This window comes from Coenobita brevimanus, chromosome 40, assembly GCF_032717465.1.
Source record: "Coenobita brevimanus isolate Jiangsu-jjx chromosome 40, ASM3271746v2, whole genome shotgun sequence".
In the NCBI taxonomy this organism is placed as follows: Eukaryota; Metazoa; Arthropoda; class Malacostraca; order Decapoda; family Coenobitidae; genus Coenobita; species Coenobita brevimanus.
The window spans coordinates 62514942-62530546 of NC_136993.1; the positions used below are offsets into that span (position 1 = coordinate 62514942).

Below are 15605 nucleotides of genomic sequence, written 5' to 3' on the forward strand. Positions count from 1 at the left end.
ATATATATATATATATATATATATATATATATATATATATATATATATATATATATATATATATATATATATATATATATATATATATACGTTATCAGGAACTGTAAGACGTTGGAAATGCAAGTTTTGCCGTACAGGCTTTGTATACGTTCCATGTTGCAACATAAGGTCAGTGTGAGGGTAAATGTCAGCATAAGGTGCGACCGCTGTGTAATATGAGAATGGGTTAAGTACTGAAATCACACATGTTGCTTAACGAGTCTGTGTCAACGTACAATGTGTACCACACATAATGGAATGAAATGGAATGAAATTCTTGTGTTCTGGTTCTCCTTGCTTATTCAGCAGTCTTCGAAAGAACAGCATGGATTTGCGGGCATCTGCAGTGATATAAATCACCACAGATGCAATCATGAACTCTGGTTCCAGTACCTGGCCATACCAAGGAGAGCCTGGTCGTTTGGTGTTTTGGCATTCCAGTGCATCACCACTGTCAGGAAAGGTTGCAGAAGCCCAGTAGGTGGTATCCACTCACAGATAACAAGAAATGAACTTGATAACAGTAACTAGTCTGGATGCAGCAGCCAGATGAGTTGTAACCCCTCATAGCATGTAACGGTCTTTGCAGGAGGTAGGCTGAATTTGAACGACAGGACTGCTGGCCGCTGGTTCTTGGCTGTACTCTCGCTGCCCATAGGGATGTGTTGAGCCACTGCTTACTCATAGAGATTCGAGGTGACGCCATTAAAGTGGGGCTTCTGTGAAGGCAGGAAATGGGAAATTCTTAGGGAAACTGAAGCACTGCAAGTCTTCATGTGGCCTCACGTTATGAGACTGGCTCCTGTTGCTACCTTCTCTAGGTGTATTACTAGTGGACGATGACAAGGATATGAACGACGTTGTGGAGTAACTGTCATCGAAGTAGGGACTTGTTCAGGGGAAGAATGCTGGCATAGAATAACCCCCAGTGGCATGATTCAGAGGGCATCGTTGTTATTGCATATCCCTGGACTGTCTGGTCAAGCAGACCTGTCGACCACAAGTAAGCAACTGCTAATATGAGGCCGTCTTACAGGTACAGTTCACAACATGTGCCGTGTTGGGAACTACTCGTCGCGCCATCTCGTGGTAGGGAGCGTCTTGCCAGCGTCTGACCAAGGATTTTCCTCGTGGCGAGGTGCATGAATATATGATTGTCTGGCTCTAGGGTGGAAGCCGCAGCTGCGTCACACCCTCCAGTATGCACAGTGACATCATGTGTAGACTTCTCGTCAGTGCAATAGGGCATCGTTGTAGTAGTTAGGCTGACAAATACTGAGCTCTGTGGGACTTTAAAAATGAGATACAGCAATGCTTTTTTGATTCCTTAAAAAATACACAATTTCGGAGGTGGTTCAACCTGCAGTTAAAGTCAATATGAACATTCATTTATCGTTTTTGGGATATTCGTTTATATTTAAAATTACCCCGCTGAGAAAATGACCTGTTTCCATATCAGTTCTTCATAGAACTGGAATTACTGTTTCATTTTTCCTTTATACCAGCTTAAGTACCTGAGGGTGGTATTGGTGTTGGTAGTGTCACTGATGTGTATGATGAGTGCCCGGCAGGTGGTCCTGGTGTCCCCCCACAGTCCCTGGGGAAGGCTTTGCTGCTCCACTGACCCTGCCACCATCACCACTCCAAAATCCACGCGCCTGAAAAACATAGTCTTTTGTAGAAGTCGTATTATAATTCTATCCATAATGATGATGCTTGTTACCGTGCTGCTTCACAAGAGTTATCACATTCGGGAACTCTGTTATACGAATCTTCTGTCTTTTGCACAGTCTGGGGAACGCAGAGTGACTGGATATGCCGCGACAGTAATAGGCGCACACCACCCTCATTAAACAACTAATCTGCCTTGATATATGGCTATCATACCACTCAGGAATATGGCGGGACAACGGTATGAAAAATGATAATAATTTAACCAATTTTCAAGAATGTAAAAAAAAAAATCACTCAAGAGTTTCTGAATCTGAGGAAAACATTTGATAAAGAAAAAAAAAATGAAGTGGCCTCATCATTTTGGAACAGGGTTAAATGAAGATTGTATCTGGCACATTCGGCTGGAAAAGTTTCTCCCGCCTTTTCTAAAATCGTCCGAAGATAATAAGATTAAAATAAAAATGCGTATGGAGATACAAAGGATAAACTAAAGACATCATCATATTGAAATGGTTAATATAAAACATCTAACCACTTAGCAAAATACATCAACTTTACTATATTCATGCTCCCACAAAACTACTTTAATCCTACTGAAGTGGATAAGTGAGGTCTTAAAAGTGCTTGAAAGGGTACAGCAGGAAAGAAAGGTTGCTGGTTCATTGAAAGCAGTGATAAAGAGAGGGAAGAGGGAGTGAGCATGGTAGTACAAAAGTCGCTGCACGACAGTACTGTGATCCCAATTCAACATACAGAGGTGAAGCTTGGGCCCGGTTGGAAGGACACAAGAGTGAGAACAGTGGAAATGAGTTACTTGAGAGGAGCATGTAGGATTACATGGAGAGACAGAGAGACAAATGAAGAAGTAATGGAGAATTGTGATGTTGATGTGGGTGTGACTGCAGTGTTAAGAGAAAATTTAATAATTTGAGATGGGTTAGTCATGTGGAAAGAGTGGAAAATATGAGACTGACTAGAAGAGTGCATGTGAGTAATGTTGAGGGGGATAGGAGGAGGCGGAGGCCAAGAATGAGTTGGTGAGATGTAGTGGAGAGATGAATGAGACTGGGAGATGTGAGCAGAGGGCGTGAAGTCAAACGGCAAGGACAGAGCGACATGGAGGCGATTTGTTTGCGACCACCCCTTACGGGATTAAGGCGTCTGGCAATAGACACACGTAAAAATGAAGCATGCAGTAAATCTAACCTATCCAGACATAAAAATCTCTCCTACATTGAACTGAATCGTCTTCGGATAGCAAGAAAACACCTCAAGTCACCACAGCAGTAAAAGGGCTTGTAGAGATTGCTTAAAGCATTATGTACCTTGTATATGTAAAGAAAAATCGTCTGATGTAGCAAAAGAAAATCCAATGTCGTAATGGTACTAAGAGGGTTATTAATATTGTATTCTGTATTTAACATATTACGAGTCATAACATAGAGATATTAAGGAGGCGATCCACCTACCATACAAATATCAAATAGTTGCAACACTATATCAGTAAAGTTTTCTACTTTAACTCAGTCACTTTCATATTGTTGTTACATCTGACAGTCTCTCACATGTTGACTCACTTTGTTAATTTCAATCACTTGCCCACTCACAGGCATTCACATTCTCCCTCCGTCTCCCATTCACGCCGTGATATACGCCGACGCTTAGTGTCAGCTCTCTACTAACATGCAGCCTTCACTCTCCTGTGTTCATTCCTAGTCTTTCACTGACTCTAACACTTAGTTTCCCTCAGCCTCTCACACGCACTGAAGCTTACTTGTTTCTCTCCTTTTCATACTCACTCATATTCGGGCATTTTTTTTCACTCATTCCTTTACCCACTCAGTCTTTTTCATGTTCTGACAGATTGGTGTATATTGAAGCTTTTATATATATATATATATATATATATATATATATATATATATATATATATAGATATATATATATATAGAAAGATAGAAAGATAGATAAATAGATAGATAGATAGATAGTTATATATCTATATCTATATATATCTATATATCTATATCTATCTATCTATCTATCTTTCTATATATATATATATATATATATATCAGATCTCTCTCTCTCTCTCTCTCTATTTATATATATATATATATATATATATATATATATATATATATATATATATATATATATATATATTGATCATCGTTCAGTAAAAATGTCAACCATCCACCCTGAATGACATGTATTACCTGATAATGGCTGAGGTTAATTGTGTGTGTGGAGCAGTGGAAAGAAAAATCAAGTGACAGCCAGTGAGGTGCTGCTCCACCACCTGACCCACCATCTCAGCTACATGCTCAACGCCCACCTTCTGACTCAGCCCCTGGACCACCAGCACGAGGAGAACGAACGCACTTAAACAGAAAAGTCTTTGGTAGTCCATAGTGTCAGTCTGTAATTGTGAAAGTTAATCATCAATACGGATTCTCTCTCTCTCTCTCTCTCTCTCTCTCTCTCTCTCTCTCCTTCCTACCTCCAGACGACTTTATTGAGTCCAGGAAAGCTGTACTAAACTAAACGTTGAAGAATACATACATCTACGTCCTCCAGCTAAAACAATTTATTTCTTAAGATCTACGATGTGTGGTGGTACAGAGAATAAAGAATAAACGATGTCACAATGGTGAAAGGCTTATCTCTGTTACGGTGAAGTATTTTTCTGTTTATTCCTACTGCCTATATACGGTTGTATTATATTTAAATGAGACTATTCGAATTGCGGGGTTAGAATAAAACTCTCAATCGTTTACTAATGCTTTTTTTTTTTTTTTTTTTTACATATGAGCAAAGGAAGGAAAAACAATTATACAAGAAATATCAACACCCCAGAATACAGATGTCCTCCATTCGTAAAAAACTGTAGCAGTCGGACCTGAACTGCTGTGGGTTGAAGTTTGAGGGAAACCTACTCTGGGGAAATGACTTAAAAGAGAAGCAGTGCGAGGAATAACAGAGTTTTCGTAAGTTAGTTCAAGTTGTTCAGTACAAATAAGAACTAAACTCATTTTGAAGTTGCCTATCAGAAAGGGAAAGGGTTTTAATTAAGAAAATGACAAACGCAGTAGAAGATCTGTGATATCATAATAATGGTTTGCTTGCAAAGGAAGAAAGCCAACTAGTCTTTATCACATGGAACGCACCAGAAATATACAAAGCTATCATTTCTTAGGGCAGGCTCTGGTGTCTTCAGGCAGAGATAAGGGAATGTGTTCCACTTTAAATAACTGTTTATCGGTGTTTTGTAAACATCGGTCTAGCCATGGATCCTCAAGCGACATCTATATTTAGGGCCGCAGTCTCGTTGGTTGAGGAAGCTCCTTAACACCTTTTCCTAAGCGATTTATTTGGTTTGTCACAGTTTACTGTCTTCTGTATCACATAAAGCCCATTTAATATCGCCATATTCTGCATAAGTGACGTACAAAGGGATTTTAACCATCCATCTAAAAAAAAAAAATTGCCAAGGAAGAGATGTTAAGAATCTTGCTTAACCGATGAGACTACAAGCCTCAGTGACTGAACCAATATTCGAAGTGAAAGAGGTACTGGTATGGAGAATTTCATGTTAACGATTGGTTAACCCACAAGATATATATATATATATATATATATATATATATATATATATATATATATATATATATATATATATATATATTTTTTTTTTTTTTTTTTTTTTGAGGTGGGCAAGGAGGAGTGTGTCAAATTTTTACATGTTGAATAATTTAACTGACCTTTGAAATATTCCCAAAATTTTGGAAGACAGCAAAAGTATTGGCCAATTATAATTTCGTGAACACCTCTTGGAGCGACCCATTCAGTCAATCACACCTATGGTCTTAAGGGTACTGGGAGCTTCGCTACTGTGGACTGCAGTGATGCCCCATATTACGCCCCTTATTGTTCCACATCTATCTAGTATGTATGTACATGTTAGGAGAGAAAACAAGACGGTTTAAATCAAATTACTGTCTGACAGAATTGCGTCTCATGAACATAGGTTTTTGTGATGGACTCCAGAGGGGTCGTGATGCACTGTGCAAATGGCTAGATGGTTGACAAATGATATTCTGTGTAAGAAATTGCCAAGTACTTAATATAAGAAACTTCGTCGAGGATAATTCATACATTTAAATTAATACAGAAGTCAATGAATCCAAATTTAAGAGGGATCTAGAAGCCATTATCAAGAAAGGTCTACAGCATTGAGAACAGTGTATCGGGAGAAAAAGTAAACAAACAGGTTTGCGGTCTTTATTTCTTGAATGATATTAAAAGGACATAAAATGCTTTGCTGAGGTTTCTAACTAGAGAAGTCAGCTATAGTTAAGAGAAAGTAATATGGATATAGAGCGATGGATTAGTAGAACATAGTATCCAGTGTGTAGTTAGTATCCTTTATTTTTAGTTTCAAAATTACCGGTAGGTTATATTGGCTGGTATAAGCTGGGCATCCATCCTAGTCACTGAAACACTCAGAACAGAATTATTGCATAAGATTATATTTCTCCAGGTTCCATTGCTATGGTATATTTTCAGTTCTCCCTTTCATATAAATGATCCATGGCAACTGCATGGTGTACCTCTCGCATTACCCTGACGGACTAGCAAGAGGGTATGTTGCACGGGTGATTTTTCTTTCTCCCTCACTTATTGTTTTCAAATAGCCTGGTCATACCCCTGAGCACCAATTGCCTAGCTTTTTTTTTATGATTTAAGATCGTATGTTTAAAGAAAACAAGACACTGAACTGATATAGTTATCATTTTGTTTAACTCCGTTACTACGATGGGTTTCCTCTTAGCTGACACAAATTGTCTGAAAGCAGCAAGTATAAAAATGAACTAGACATTTTAATAAGATTCGTCACTTTCTCATGTACCGTCCAGCTGTATCTCAGCAATTATTTTCATCCTGAGTGATGCCATAATTTGTTCTATTCTTGTGACTACTTAACGATTTTGGTCAAATAAAGGGAACTCACTATACCCTTTTTACTCCGATTTAGCTTAAATTGTCATCTCTCCATCTTGATTGCTTAGTTGTAGCAACAGATGAATCTTAGAAAATTATACTTGTCACGAAGCAGTCCTACGATACGTAGCGCCGTAGTCTTGTCGTTCTGCCAGTGAGCTACGTGAAGCTAGCTGCACAAGGACAATCACATGTGCCCAGTTAAGGTGAAATAAAGATAGTATGCTAGGGGTTGATAAATATTCTATCTAATCTAACACAAATAATCTCTAGTAAATTGAAGTCTCGTCTGTGGTTAACTATTTTATAACACAAAAGACGTGCCGTACTGAAACAGTTAATCCACACCTTAAGTTATTCATTACCTTGCCACCTGCCCCTTCATTTTTTGTTTAATCTTTCTCAAGTCACATAATGTCTGCCAGTAGAAAGTATAGAATGAAAATGTGTCATTTTTGTTAATAAGATGACCAAGGAAATATATATATATATTTTTTATTGCAGTGTCAGACATGAATGAAAATCATCTCTGGAATCTGTCTCTGTGTTGATTTTGACCTGAAAAGTTAAAGTGGAGGCATGCGTCATGAGGTACTCAGTTTCGATGCTCCCAGTAAGTTAGGCCTTTGAGCCTATGGTTGGTTATTCATCAACCATCAAAGGATACAAAGCCTCGGCACCATCCTGGTTATCACACATAAGCTCCCCTATGTGTTACCCTAGTTAATCATTTTTCCTGCCAACCCACTGAGGATGGATATGTGCCTGGGCTGAGTATCGCAAGCGCCCAGCATCGGGATTCGAATCCTTACCCTATTGGGCCGGCAAGTTCGTAGGCAACCAACTAACCACTCGGCTACATTGAGTTACACCTGAATGTGTTATATTGCAGAATATAAGGTTGTACAATGGAGAGGATAAACGAAGTAGAGAGATAATATGTAGGAGCTATTATGGAAGGGTTGTGTGCCATGGGGAGAGTGATCGATACTGAATGTGAACAATCGCCTGGAGATCCTTTTGTAGAGGCCATCCCTCACAAAATGCAGCATAAGGCAACATGTTCATAACAGTATTAATATGCAATGGATAAGTACCGTAACTGAAAATGGAAGACACACATTTTCGTCCTCATGTGAAAGTCACATCATGAACAGAAATTACTCTCACTACGTTTATTCATTGCATCTGTTTTACTTTGTCATGATTTTATCCAGTTTCTGAGAGACTTTGCGATCTGGACGGGTTAGATACAGCCTCCATTACTCCTTCGCTGCTAGATATCTCTCCTTAAATAAATATAATCGTCCTTAGGTAGCAAAAATAAAGCCAAAAAACGTACTAAGGCTGAAGTGGTTATATACAAACCATTACCGTATAGGGACGTAATGGGAAAAAAGGAAAAAACCTAGAACCTCTATACAAGATGGCAGACCTGGAAACTTTATTTTCTATACAGCTGATCATGAAGGATAAGCAAATGCTTTTTTGGAGGCTTCTATCCTTTCGTTCCTTCTGCCTTTCATTAAAAAAGAAAAAAAAAAGGGTACCGGTAACCGTTTACCAAACGGGCGCATAGATTCCACCTATTTTATAACAAACTCACGCTCTCAAGGTGAGTAGTTTTGATACATTTGCAACGCAGTTAACTGTTGAAATGTGACAACAAGAAGTGACTGGAAGAAACAAAATATACCTATTTTGGGGTAGTTAAGGAAGCAGCCTGGACGCCCGCTGCAATGTTTACCGACGATCTCTTCGGCTGGCCGCGTTGTTTACCAACCATCGCTCCAACTGCACGTGTCAGTGTATCCCGTGCCAAAGCTATGGTAAACTCAATAATTTAACCAAACCAAGCCTAATCCAACCCAACATCACTTGCGTTTGACTGCCAGCATTCAAATTAAAAGATGCCTGTTAAGAACATAAAATATGGCCAGCTACTGGAAGACATCGGCGGAATATATAGGCTATGCACGCCTTCTCTAATCCTCATTTATAGTTTTCAGAGGTAAGAAGATAAAAATGCCAAGTAGTTATGGTAATCCAGGAACAGAAACAAGTACCCTGTGAAAGACTCATTTCAACATAAAACATGGAAAGGCGGCGCCAATTTGGCAATTAATTAATGAGAATAGTAATTTTACTGAGATATCTTCAGGATGACTTTTCCTACTCTGTTTTAGTTTGGTTATGGGTAGAAATTGTGTTGGCGATAGAGTACTGGGCGTATGGAATAAGCTACCTTGTGTTATATTTGCTACTCTTATCACTGGAAGTTTAAGAATAGGCGTGATGAGCATATGGCAAGTAAGGGTTGAATATAAAAACTGTCCTAGTCAGTAATTATTTGTCTATCTTTTTCAGGTTTAACTATGACATTCTCTTTTTTCCTTTTACACTTTCCCATAAAAATTTTTATATATTGTGTGGTGTTCTTTTTGACTTTTTTCCTGCTGGGTTCGGCTGGAAGGTTTGATTAACGGGGAGAGCCTTCATCTTTGCCATCCTCTTAGTCTAGTAGTTTAGTTACGCACTTGCAGGAGCTACCCAGTATGGGCCAACTGGCCTACTGCAGATATCCTCTCTTCTTATGTTTATGTGGACTTTTTAAAATCTGCCATTAAAGCCTCAGCACCAACATAATTACAATATGTGTGCCATAAATCATGATACAAAATTAGAAGACTGTAAATTTTTCTCGCGTACGAGTCCAATGCCTCCTGTGGATAGTATAACCGCATGGTGTGGGTCCAGTGGCTGGGCTGGATATGGACATTATGGTGTGCAGCCGCTGCAGCTGCGGCAGCCACCTCCCGCTGCCACAACACCGCTCTGGGCCGCTTTTTGTAGGGGCGGGTCTGTAGGGATCCCTCCTCCTGCCAGCGACGGATCCATCGGTACACGGTGGTCACGCTGGCACCTGTCCTACGTGAGATCTTACGTACGGCTGTACCCTCCTGCCACAGACGCACAATTCTGGCTCGTTTAGCTAATATTGTAGCCACGCTCGGCCCGTCATTCAACATACTCTGCCAGGGAAAGACGTTCCATGGATTATTCCCAATCAATCCAGGCCGAAAAAGTTGAGTCAACAACAATCACAGTTTGGTATCTGGTTGTAATTCAAATATTTCAGCAATTCTCGGCTCGTCACGCCACACTATATGTTGTGGAAGGAAGTTTGAAGCATGATGCCATTGCACACTGAAACTACATTTATCTTAAACGATACGGAAGTTTCGATATTCCATGGGCCCTCTTCGAAGATCAAAGTTCAACCGAACCATAAATATCAGTAATACGGATTTCACTGTATGGCCATAAGCCATGTAGTCTGTCTACCTGTCTATTGCCAGACGCCTTGATCCCATACAGGGTGGCCACAAACAAAGCGCCTCCACGTTATCTTGTCCCCCGCCATTTCACTGCCCTACTCCCAATTCACACTCTCTCATATACCTCACCACTCCATCTCTCCATCTCATCCTTGGCCTTCCCCTCCCTCTTTTCCCCTCCACGGCACTCACATACACTCTCCTCGTCAGTCTTTCACTCTCCATCCTCTCCACATGGCCAAACAACCTCAATGTGTTTCTCCTAACGCTTCCTATCACATCCACATCCACACCACAACACTCCTTCACATCCTCATTTGTCAGTTTGTCTCTCCATGTGACTCCACAGGCTCCTCTCAAATAACTCATTTCCACTGCTCTCACAGATGACTTGTGTCCTTCCAACAACGTCCAAGCTTCACTTCCATATGTTAGAGTTGATATCACAATACTGTCATGTAATAACTTTTCACTTCTATGCTCACTTCCCTGTTTCTTATCACTGCCTTCAAGGAACCAGCAACCTTTCTTCCTTGTTGTACCCTTTCAAGCACTTCACCCTCCAAACTTCCATCCTTACTCATCACAAAACCCAAGTACTTAAACATACTCACATTTTCCAACCTCACTGTACTGTAGATTCACTGACTTCACCTCTCTCGAAGACAATACCTTTACTCTTCCCTACATTCACCTTTAGATTCCGTCTCTTATACACTCTCCCCAACTCATCCACCAAGCCTTACAGCTCCCCTTCGCCTTCACTTAACAACATAGTATCATCTCCAAACAACAGTACAGGGAGTTTCCAAACAATGTCCCCTCTCACTATGGCCACTCCAACATCCACCAGCCTACCTTGTATCTCTTTTATAACCCTATCCATATACAGATTGAACAAGCATGGAAACATGACACACCCCTGTCTCAACCCACCCTTCAAATAGAAAAACTCACTCAATTCACTATCCACACGCACTGCAGCCTCAGCACCCTCATACATACTCTTCACAGCATTCAACAACTTCCCATGTACTCCATATATTCTTAATACTTTCCACAATCCTTGTCTACCCACCCTGTCATATGCTTTCTCCAAATTCATGAAGGCCGCATACATTTTCTTTTCCTTCTCTAGAAACTTTTCGACTAAAGATCTAAGAATGAATATCTGATCTCCACAACCTCTTCCCTTCCTAAAGCTTTCCTGTTCTTCTCCAACTAATTCCTCTGTTATTTCCCAAAGTCTGTCAATAAGTATCCTACCGTATACTTTTCCTAGTACACTAAGAAGACAAATACCCCTATGATTACCACACACTTCTTTTTCCCCTTTCCCTTTGCACAAGGGAATCATTATACCTGACTTCCAATCCTCCGGGACTCTACCTTCCTCCAAGGCCAATCTGCACATCTTACACATCCATTCTACTACTATTTCTCCCCCATGCTTCAGCATTTCACCACACACTCCATCAATTCCTGGGGCTTTCCCCATTTTGACTTTCTTCATTGCTTCCACAACTTCCATCCTACTGATTTCTTCCTGTCTTCTCATCTCCTTCATTCTCCCAACCATTCCCTAGCCACTTTTACTCGCATTATTTTCATTCTCTGTTCAACAATTCATTAAAGTGTTCTCTCCATCTGCTCACTTTTTCTCCCTTCTTAACTAGTAATCCACCATTTTTATCTTTCACTCCCCTACTAACTTCATTGCCACCCTGTCTGCCTCTCTTTACCTCTTTCCAGAACATTTTCTTACATTCCCTCCACTTGACACTCAAATTCCTTCCATATTCCTCATCCACTCTCTTCTTACTCTCTCTTACTAATCCTTTCACCTCTCTCTTCCTTTCTACATATAACTCTTCCATCTCTCAACTTCTTCCACGCCCCTATTTTACATCCATACATTATATGCTTTTTCTTTTGTGCCACAGCCTGTCTCACCTCTTCATACCACCATGCTGTTCCTTGCACCCCCTTTCGTCTTCTCTTCACCCCACACACCACACACCAGGTAGTAATCATAATAAATTTTGAGAAATATTTGAAGTCAAAGGTTAATGGACTTGATAATTGTATGTCCTAATCAACTCCACCACTAAGAGAATTCTAACGTAAGTTATGTGAAATCATGTCGAGGTGGCAAAATTATGAGGAGAATTCGTTATGGAGGACTATTTACTGCTAGCTAGAGATATGATAATGAGAGAAGAGAAAGTAGTACCAAATGGGAGGGAAGTGGTTGTAAAGCAAATAGGATAAGAGTCGTAGGTACCAGTAAAAATAATGAGGCTCATATATTCAGTGAAATTGGACCTGGTTGCTATTTTCTCACTACTATTTGGTGTGTTGTGCCACTTTCAACAAGAATAACTTGACTACGATTCTCGGTCCGGTCAAATGTTCCTTCCTTCTTGGCTCTCTTTACTTTACAGCTTAACTGGGGACTTGAATAAAAGCACTGACGGTTGCAGGACGTATTTTTTATTAACTACCGTTATGTACAACATAGTTACATCTTGAATTAGGTCCACTTCAAGATCGAGCCTTCTTCTCGGAGTGAGAGTGATAACAACAATTAACACATTCCAATGCTAGCGAAGTACGAATGGGGAAGAGGTGTTTATAGGAAGTGATTCCTGAGAAAGTGGATGTGTTCTATGTATATGCTGTGTATGTCGGTCTGAATATGTCACCAACAGAACCATCTGTGAACATGAATATATTTGAAAGGAGGCATTGTCAGCGCTTACTCTAAACATCAGCCGCTGTTCAGGCTCGAACTTATCACAGGGTGAGTACACTAACACCGAGCCACCTTAGCTCTAGCTGAGAGACATTATTGTAAGTCACTGGTTCCACACTTTTACCGCTCTGTGTCTATCCATAAGAAGTGAATAACCTCCACGGCCCCCTTCTAGCTTACACATATTTTCTGGAGAATCAAGTAGCAAATCATCGCTCAAATGCACATGTTGAATATGAGAGTCAAAGAACTCAGGCAAGTAAAACTGAGGACGTGGTCAATGCACATAAATGAGCACTAAAAGTTAAATAACGACAGTAGAAATAATTAAGCTGCATATTTGGTAACAGGTGAGGTAAAGTTGTCACAGGAAGGGGACAGCAGCGATCATTTTTTAAATGAAGACATCTGTTCTGCTTTGACTGATGCACAACATACAGCAAAACCCTCTTTGCAGAGGTAAATGGACGAGAACAACAAAACCACCCGGATTGCCGACTTGCTGATAAAGGAGTCGCATATTATTCTTACTCAAACATCGGTCAAGCTCCTCTCGCCTATGTTATTAGCAACTGGATTACTTTTTATATTCAGGAAATTACCCCACATTACCTCCGAATATGCTGTTTGGGAGAAGGTTGACGCAAAAAGAATCCCTCGGAAATTCTGACTGAGGAATATCAAGAAATTCTGTGCCTGTACACTGTGCCCCCATCCCTCCAGTGGGCCGCAGTCCCCAGGTTGAGACCCACTGATCTGAACATTGTTTTTTTTCTGTGAGTTCGGTAATACTGTTACTCTTACCTGTTGAACGGTATGCTGGACTGGTGATGCTCTAGCTTGCACATACAGCACGTAAACAGAAACCCCCCTGTTTGCTTCTCGTGCTGGTCGAACTCGTGGTCTCAGACTGTATGTTCACGCAGCAGTATACCTGAGGACATGGATGCAAAGAGACTACCTCGGGTTATATACCAGGGTGAAAATGAGACATATCAAGAAATTATTAACTACCTTAATAAGCTTCATGCAGAAGATAGACAAAAATAGGCCTTCTTTATCCTCATTCTCTCTCGTACACTTTTTGTATCATATATCTGCAGTGTCACCCTACAGCATACACTGGAATAAATTTATATTAATTTGCAGCAATTTATTTTATCTGAATCGCTGTCATCTCATATCTCCTGAACTTAAACAGTTTCGTTGTGATTGTCGATTTAGGCATTTATTCAGGCTACAGTCGGATTATTTCGTTCAACAATGGAAACTTTTTGTCAAGGCGAGGATGTGTCACTAAGCGGTTATAGTCATCTTAAAGAAGCACACAGTAATAAAAAATATCTAAATAAGACTACCTAACTCTTAAGAGTTAGAAAGTCTATGCTATATTGAATAAAATATAAAAAAGAGTAAAGGTTTGAAGGGCTTAAAACCGTTTCTGGTAAGCTTTTCAGCTGTTACAGTAGATTTGTTAACAGCGCTATCACCAGATAATTTACTCTGAGTTTCGGGAAATCACTTACACTGGCATGGTTAAGCTATGTTCAGCTCTTAAAAGCAGTCAGTAAATTACAGTCCATTTTACTAAGAAGAATCTTGTATTTTTCCTTTCTTGTGTCTAGGCTGCTTGAGAGAGATGCTTTCACGTGGTGACACAGCTACAACTGTCCTTCAACTTCTTCTTAACCCTCGAAAGGAGGATGGCGGATTGTTAAAGAATGACAGCATTAGGCTACGGTCCACTGGGTTAACATTCAGATAAGCTTGACGCAACAACAACATCAACAACAACCACTGCAAGAAATATAGTGGCAACAGCAACAAGAACAACAATAACAGCAGCAGCAATTTCCTGAAGACTGTGATTAATTTCCAGAGATACTTTTAGTAATAGAGTCTTCATGAATGTTCTAAGTACAGTATGAGGGGGTTGTCCAAAACTGAATGAAATTCTTTATAATAGCAAGAATGAAATATTCATGTCCACACTACATACTATAATGTATGCCCTTTTTTAAAAGTAAAATGTCGATGTAATTATGAACTGGATATTGTGAAAAAGAGCGTATGCCGCAAATGAAAATATGAATTAATGTATATTCTATATCTTATCATGTTACTCCATTTTATTCTGAGCTCTGTGTAAGAATGACTGTACTGAAAAGGGAAAATTTGATATAGATTTGTAAATTCAGTTACAGTCCAGATTTTAGTCTTGTTTTTTTTTTTTTTTTTTTTTTTTATGTGTCCGACTCTGGGCATAGGCTTCACAGCCTGCTTTCAATTAATAAATAAACTCAGCCTGTGCGAGCCCCCTCCAAACCCCCAAAGGTGCCGGAACGGTCATCAATGCACAGGACGAAGTCTCAGTGCCGCTTCCCGTTCAGGGGCTCGCACTAAGAATCCTCATCGTGGTGTTTGCACTCAGCATTGCTTCCCAACCTTCATTTATTAGTAATAATGATATTGGAAAAAGAATATAATGTGATCCTTCTTCTCTTACAACGAAATCCCTTGTGTTCTCTGCATTGTCTTTCATAATATCCTTTACCTTCTCTTTACTGTCATGTAATAACTGATAGCATATTGCAAGGAACATATGACATTTATGGAAAATGATCGAAAATCCAACTTATTTTCTTTCTTACCTTTCATACTCGTATTATTCTAAACAGCTTCCTGAGGGTACATGAGGCCAGCACAGGATATTATAAAACGAATATATGTTACTGAGGAAACAGGACTACATAGTTCGCTTCTTGATTTTTCATTTTTCGATTTGCTCTAAATGT

General features: G+C 39.7%; 1 protein-coding gene and 1 pseudogene across 1 annotated transcript in view; both read right to left on the reverse strand.

The window, feature by feature from the left end:
• The window catches only part of LOC145397237 (uncharacterized), a 78479-nt gene that overhangs the window by 14715 nt on the left and 48159 nt on the right, over positions 1–15605 (reverse strand). Inside the window, exons 16-18 of the mRNA XM_080270432.1 lie at positions 9427–9749; positions 1554–1697; positions 338–490 (exon numbers count right to left, since the gene is read on the reverse strand). Of these exons, the coding sequence (XP_080126558.1) occupies positions 338–490; positions 1554–1697; positions 9427–9749 (620 nt within the window). The remainder of the gene's footprint in view (positions 1–337; positions 491–1553; positions 1698–9426; positions 9750–15605) is intronic.
• LOC145397378 (small nucleolar RNA U3) lies at positions 15109–15295 on the reverse strand (annotated as a pseudogene).